The following is a 7496-nucleotide window of genomic DNA, read 5'->3' on the forward strand; positions in this document are numbered from 1 at the left end:
GCCAATATTGATATAAATAACCCAGAGCAAGGAAATCTACCTAGGGCTCACCTAGCCTTACAAATTAGCATCATTTAAAGTAACTACAGCAGTTACTTTGCTGCTAAGTAAAGGGGAGGAGATGCAGTAATGCACATTTACCTCTTACATTTTACAGATTCAGGCTCCCAGGATGAAACTCAGATGCTGCATGAATGGTTTGAGCTGGTTCTGGAGAAGAACAAGCTGATGCGTTATGAATCTGAACTCTTGATTATGTAAGTAAGGATGAGGATTAGTAGCAGTAGCAGTAAAGATGTGAAGGGAAGAGGGGAAAATGTGCTTGCACTGATCTGAAGCAATGAGGTTTTCCTCCTGATACATGTCCTTCCTGTTACTGAGCTATGTTGCCACTTTATGCTGCAGAACAAACTAGCACATGGAGAACTCATGCTTTTGCTTTTCTCCTTGCTGGGTCCTGTGGTAAAATATCTACAAACTCTTCTGAACAGGGGTTTTCAGTTGACCCTTGCACGTCCTTCCCTTTCATGGTGGTTCAACTATTTCAGTTCTTTAAGATGCTGTGAATCACTATTGCTTATGGGCATTCTGCCTTGCCCTAGCGTGGTCTAATGAACAGTTGAGCATCATCTTCTGTAGAAGAAAATTAGCCTGACAGTTTTATTTCTATTTTTATGGGAGGAAAGATCTAGGGGATCCTTATGGGAGGAAGGAGGGATTCACTACAGAGATGATAGAGGTGACACACCAAGCAAATAAAATCTGTCTCGGATGCCACTTTTTGCAGCTGATGGCGTTGGCTGTACCTCCCTCAGTTCACCTCCTACTCAAAAGATAAGTGTAGGTGACTTCCAGCTGTTTTCTCCACACAGACTATTTCTGTGGCTGTGTGGGATGGTGGTGGGAGCTACAGGGGTCCAGGATTTCACTCTATCCTAGGCCACATTTGTCGTTCCTGTGCTGCACAGCAAATGGCCCCATGCGGTGTGCAGAGGAGCCACCAACTGTTAGGAAATCTGCTGATTCCTCCCAGCTGCTGCGGCTGCTGCTGGGGGACAAATCTTTCCTTTCTCCTCAGATTGTCTTGGGCTTTGGGGCAGCAGTGCTGCCTGCTAATGCTGCCTGAAAAGAAGGTAAAAGAGCAAAACCAAGCTGCTGTTAGCAATACAGGACTGTTTTGGAAAAATGTTATTTTCTGTATGTGCTCACAGGTGATAATTCCCTTGCCGGAAGAACCGCTCCTGTGCAGAGGGCCTAGCAGGACACTTTGTTTGTGGTAGTGCATGGTTCGGAGTCACATTTTTGGTGCAACTAACAAAGCACAGCTGCACGAAAGCCTTGTGTGTTGTGGTGTCAGAGGGAGGTTTGGCTGACAGGTTTGGCAGAAGGTGGCACTGGTACTTCTGGTGTGGCGGTGGGAATGCTGGCCCAGATTAAGCTTTTAGCTGCGACCGATTGCAAGGAGAAGATGCTGGATATACGAAATACGCATACTCTGGCCATAATAATATTTATATCTATGTATAAATATCTCTAGTAGAAATGACAGTAGTGAAAATAGTAATAGTAGTAGTGGGGATGGTAGCAATAAATGAGGGAGGATATTGTCACCTATTTTCCATATTATTTTAGGTTAATAGCAGCCAATTCTCAAATGCTAATCTTGTGAGAGAAGAACTCTTTGTAGAGCAGAGAAAATGCTAAGAAAGACAGAGCTTCATGGTAATAAAGCAGCAGTATTAATCAGCAGAAGGTATAAAACACCAGTTTTAAGGAAAAGGACGGCAGATCCAAGATTCAGTTTATCAATCACAGAGGATTACTACCTTGCATTTCTAAAAATTTTTGGATGTCTAACAGGTTAGACTTTTTTACAATCAAATTTTGAAAGTTTTGGCTACCTTTGGTATGTTATCATCATCAATTTTAAATAAATTAAAGTGTGTGTTTAAAATTACTATAGCAAGGGCAGCAGTGGCTGTTAAACACAAGGCAGAGTCGTGAGTTGTGGCTACATCCCTTTCGGTCCTGACGCCAGCTTACCCATCAATGTGCTTTTGGTTGTACTTAGAGCCCAAGAACTCGAACTGGAGGACCACCAGAGCAGGCTGGAGCAGAAGCTGAGGGAGAAAATGGCTGTTAATGGTAAGCAGGACAGGCCAGGATGCTCTTGTCACCAGCAGCCCCTGGCCCCACAGCTGGTGACGAGCAGAGGACCTGCCTGGTGGAGGTGGCTCCTGCCCTGCTCTCCTGTGTGCCCAGCACAGCCAGGGACGTGTGAGGAGGAAAGGCTGCTTGAATACACCAACATAGTTGGCTTCCAAGCTTGCAGATTGTAAATGATTGTAATTTTCAATGCTTTTCCTGACAAACGCGTTAATCTTCTTACAAATTCTATGCTTCATTGTTGGGCATGTCACCTTTTCCAAACTAAATCATTTAAATACAGCTTAAATGCTGTCAAGTTGCATGTTACATCCTAATGTAGTAATTGCTATCTGCAATATAGCTTTGCAATTATACTGTAATCTTTAAGGAGCATTTATACATATTTTTATAAATAAGTAGTGTTCTTCCCATCTCTTCCACAGTATAAGTTCTGCTAAATGATCTACTACAAACCTTAGGGGTATTTAATGGTCAATATTAAATGTCCCTAGTGCAGGAGAAGTTATCTCCGAACTGCATCATTAAAAAAAAAATGCTTGACTGCTATTGACTATATTTGTTGTTAAATATAGCATTATTTCAAGCCATGTCCCAGCAGTTAAAATGCAAAGCATAACAACATAGTGATCTGGATTTTAACCTCTTGTTTTGTGATCTCTTAGACGACCTTAAAGATGAGATGGATCTGAATGAGGAGGATGAAATTTTTACTGAGATGATGAAAGTAGTTGAACAACGGGACAAACTTGTGTCTACCTTGGAGGAACAGAGAGTGAAAGAAAAAGCCGAAGACCAGCACTTTGAAAGCTTTATGTTATCTAGGGGATATCAGCTGAGCAGGATTTAAACAGCCACATGCAAATAAATTGAGTTTTGCAATATTCATAATCATGGAGATAAAGTATTCTGAAAAATGAAGGAATTCAAATTTAAAATCAGTTTATTTGGAAAACAGGCTATTTTGTTATTGAAAGCTTCTAAGTAGTTTCTTTGCTCCTACTGGAGTGAGTCTAGTCTCGCAGAGAAGTTCCAGCCGTGAATATCCATACCTCACTATCAACTTAAAGGATTGCAAGCCTAAAGAATGGGATTGAATTCACTCGTCTGGTGGGCATCATGTTCTGGGAAAGTGAAATAGGAGTTCTGTTTTCTTGGAATTTTGATTTAATCCTGAGAATGGAGTTCCCTAGAAAAACGGTGACATGATTTAACATTTTTGCAATGGTTTTGTTTTCCATCTGTTTATCTGAATCCGTATGTGGTTTTGGTAATATTTTGGCACAGCTGAGCCACAGTGAACTATTTAAAGGTCAGAAAGCAAACATCTTGCATAAAAATAAGGTTAGTTTCTATTTCTGGTGGAGGAAGGATCTTTTGACTAATAAATATGTTATAAGTAATGATTAAAACTATTGCAGATGCAATGTCAGAAACTATTTTTCTAGGTATTTTTAAGTTTCAGTGCACTGTATATTTTTGAACAAGAAGATAATGCAATATTAAATTCCTGAATTTTGTAAAATAAGGGAATATCAAAGAGGCGACTAGTCTTAAAAAGCTGTTAAAAGCTATTAAAAAAAAAAAGAAGTTAAGGTAATTCCTAAAATATACTGAATAATGTTTTAAAAATAGCAGTCCAGAAGTGATTAGTATTTATAGGCTATGCCTTATAATTAGCATGCTTGGTAGTACCATGAGTGGTGTAGCAGTTACAGATTGCCTGGACACTAATTTCACAAAAGCATGGCTAAAACACTGAGTTTCCTAATGCCAACGTTTGATAGAAAATGGTGTGACTATATTTAAACTGTATTTATATCTCTGCTTGAGACATGTACGTCTTTTTTTTTTTTTTTTTTTTTTTTTTTTTTTTTACTTAAAGGAAGCATCTCCTACCTACATGAGTCCTACATGCGCTTATAGCCATTGGCATAGCAGATGTGCAACAGTTCTCCAATTCTCCTTATTAGTCGGCACATTTAAGTGCTTTCTTAACTCTGAGATAATTTTGTAATTTAAGGTTGGTAGTGATGCCAACTGAATGTACACTTTTTTTTTTTTTTTAAGAGGGGAAGGAGACTGGAAGACTGTTTCTTTTTGACTGTTATTTTACCTCATGCTTTGAACTGAGAAGATTTGATGTTCTCATTGCTTCATGAATGGTGCTTATTTGCTGCAGGTGCCTATGGTACAGCCAACGCTAGAAGAGGTCTTACAAAAGCTTAAAGCTAAAACCTCTTGGTGACTACTTGTAGGGTAACAGACACACTGGATCCTGTCATAGAAGTCTATGAATGAACTTAAGTTTCTCATGTATTGTAAGAAACTGATTATTTTAAAGCTATAGACAAAAATTTGCAATTGTGCACAGATAAATAAGATACCTCTATCGGTGAAAGGCAGATACTGTTCTGCAAGATGTTGTTCTGCAATATTTATGTATTTATATTTATTTATTAGACTGTTTAAAGGGAATAAGTGCCTGGTAGTATTTTATATTTTGGGTGTTGTTTCTGATTTTGATAAGCAAAAATGTACTTCTAACAGGTATGTAGAGGTAAAGCTGTGCCTCATAGAGTAGTTTTATCAATCCAGTAAGTAATTGGGAGCAAAGTATAAGTTAAAGTTTAAGCAGTAGTCTCAATTTACTATAAACCTGAAGGAATACCCTTATGGCATAGCATGTAGACTTGTCTCTTTTCATAGTGGAAAGACACAGCAGAATTCCTGAATGGTTTCCGGAGTTACCCTCTGCCATCTTTTTCTGTCATTCTTATGCATACTTGATCGTTAGACTACATTTTTATTGAGATGGATTGCAGTGATTGATTTTTAAATTGGCTCTATTAAAACTGACAAAAAGTAGGAGCAGACAAGACAGCAATACACATTCTAATTTTCTCTGAAATCTGTTGGCATTTCTAGTGTTATGAAGAAATTTTCTGGATTTTATCACTGTGCCAGAAGACTCATGTAATCCAGTAAAATCATACTAGAATATTTGTCATTCTGCCATAGGAAGCAGAGAATCATAATGCTTTCAAGGTCATTTTTCAATTTGTAAGCAAACCTTTTTCTCTCAGTGCTTTGCACAGAAGGGGAATTCAGCACAGTCACCTCCAGCTATATCAGAAAAGTTTTTTTTTTCTTTTTTTTTTCAGTTGAGCTTTTCAATTAAAAAAAAAAAAGAAAAAAAAAGTCCCTTCATCTTAGTGAATTTTCATGGCCTTTAAAGAGAAGGAGGAGAAGGAAGGGTGATGCAGGGATGTGACATGACTGAGAGCTACTGGCCTGAGATTTCAATTTCCTGCAGATCCCTGCTCTACTGTAAAACTAAATGGTAAAGAGGTGTGAGCAGATACTTTCCTTTTAGCTCTGAAGGTTTCAGTCTCTGGGAGGCAACAGCAACTGAGGGTCATCACTGTTTGATGCGCTCCCAGAACATTATCTGTTTAAAAAGTTACTTTTTTTTGTATGATATGTGGTAATAACACACGCTTCACCCAAAGTTGCAGGTCTTGTGTGTGTGTCTGGACACTTGCATGGAAAATTCTACCTGCCTACTGTTGCCTTGACTGATACTAATGTACTCCCAGATGAACTGTGCAGGTGATTTAGCAGAAGAATAAACTCTAGGCAATTAAAAGAGGATTTTTGCACATTGTCAGAGTAGAGGAGGAGGGAAAAAGAAAGCAAAGCTGTGGGTGCTGCTCACAGCTCAATTTAATATGACTGGCTGGTATTAGAAATACATTAAAGCAAATACATATGATTATGAGTATTCTTGCTGTTCTTTTTTTTTTCTTTTTCTTTTTCTTTTTCTTTCTTTCTTTTTTTTTTTTTTTTGTAAATTGACTCACTAACTTATAGGGGATTTGTTGATTTTAAAATCCTTGATACTATTTTAAAATCCTTGGCACTGTTATTGATGGTTAAAATATGATGTGCTACAACGTATTGGCTGTGTCTAAACTGACTAGATGTGAGCAGTTTTGTATATGAAGAAATAAAAGTGTATCCCACTCTCTGAAATCCCTCAGTCATGTCCTTAATAATTTCTTACCTCCAGTAATGCATGTCTAGGAAAACTGTAAGTGATGAATATTCCGTTTTCTTAATTCATTTACTGGTAATTAAATTACACCCTTACTTTGCACTTAATGTCTTGGAAATACTGGTGCTCTCTCACTAGACAGTATTCAACTTGACCTTTAACAAGGAAATGCAAGTCCCGTGAGATCAACAGCTTCCTTTGATTTCTGACATAGGAATTCACCATCTAAATTCCTTAAACATGACATGCAAACTAACAACTCTTTGAGTTGAAGGAAAAGGGCCACTGCAGAGATAAAGAATTGGTGAGCAAAACTTTAATTGCTAATTTTCACGTTCCACCAACTTTACTTCTATTAGGCTATCTCTTACTCTGTTGTTTTCTACCAGTGGGGACAGACTTGCAGAGTGAGACAATGTACTGAAAGAAGAGAGACAAGTGAGATTTGGGCTTACGTTGCCCCCTGTGCCGTGATTGTGAAAGGATGGATGCTCGCTTCCTCTTTGGATGAGAGATGGATGGCAACTGCTCTTCTAAGGTCCGAGGAATTTGTGACTTTTGAGCTGAGGTTTGTCTTCTACTGTCATGTCCTTGTCCTTCTGCAGGACAAGTGCATAGCAGTTCTGCTGATAATGTAAGTTCCCAAGACTGCAGAGGAATCGCCCACCACCTGGTTATTGGAAGCAATATGTCAAACTTTTACAAGTACCTGTGTGTAAAGCTTTGCAGCCCTGACTTCAGAGCCAGCTGGTCAGCAGCTGGCTGCCTAGGCTGGTCCAGCAGCATGGTATAGGTAGAAATGGGTCTTTATGAGTTTACTGAGTCTCCCCTCCCCTCTCTGACTCCCTCCAAAAGATTATGGCTATAAAGAAAGTCAATTGGACAGGAAATTGAAGAAAAGGATTTTGTAACCCTTCATGCATCTTATGATCAATCCATTTGCCCCCAAGGTAACAAAATGCCTCACTGATTTTAAGACTGTTTGCCTATTTTTTTTTTCCGGGCAAAGACAACAAATTTAACGGGATTATGTCCTGAAAACAGTTTTCAAACCTAATGCAGGCAGCATATGTGATTTCAACTGAATTTGATTTTAGTGTAGCAGTTTCCTTCCCAAAAGATATATCTATTTATTTTTATTTTCCTGTTTAAGCATGTAGCAGGATGAGGCTTAGCAGACTGGAGATTCTGTCTATCTTTTAAGACCTTACTACTGTTAAAATCTCAAGCCATCTGCTGAATTTCTGAAGGATCATGGTGATTGCATAGTGTG

At 38.6% G+C, this 7496-nt stretch overlaps 1 protein-coding gene across 1 annotated transcript in view; it reads left to right on the forward strand.

Annotated features, from left to right (window-relative positions):
* MICAL2 (microtubule associated monooxygenase, calponin and LIM domain containing 2) overlaps nucleotides 1–3189 on the forward strand; it is a 75614-nt gene extending 72425 nt beyond the window's left edge. The window contains exons 33-35 of the mRNA XM_088525847.1: nucleotides 158–257; nucleotides 2072–2145; nucleotides 2832–3189. Of these exons, the coding sequence (XP_088381973.1) occupies nucleotides 158–257; nucleotides 2072–2145; nucleotides 2832–3016 (359 nt within the window). The 3' untranslated portion in view covers nucleotides 3017–3189. The remainder of the gene's footprint in view (nucleotides 1–157; nucleotides 258–2071; nucleotides 2146–2831) is intronic.
* The last annotated feature ends 4307 nt before the right edge of the window (nucleotides 3190–7496 follow it).

This window comes from Tinamus guttatus, unplaced genomic scaffold (assembly GCF_059628265.1).
Source record: "Tinamus guttatus ecotype Peru unplaced genomic scaffold, ASM5962826v1 Tinamus_guttatus_pri_ptg000240l, whole genome shotgun sequence".
Classification (NCBI taxonomy): domain Eukaryota; kingdom Metazoa; phylum Chordata; class Aves; order Tinamiformes; family Tinamidae; genus Tinamus; species Tinamus guttatus.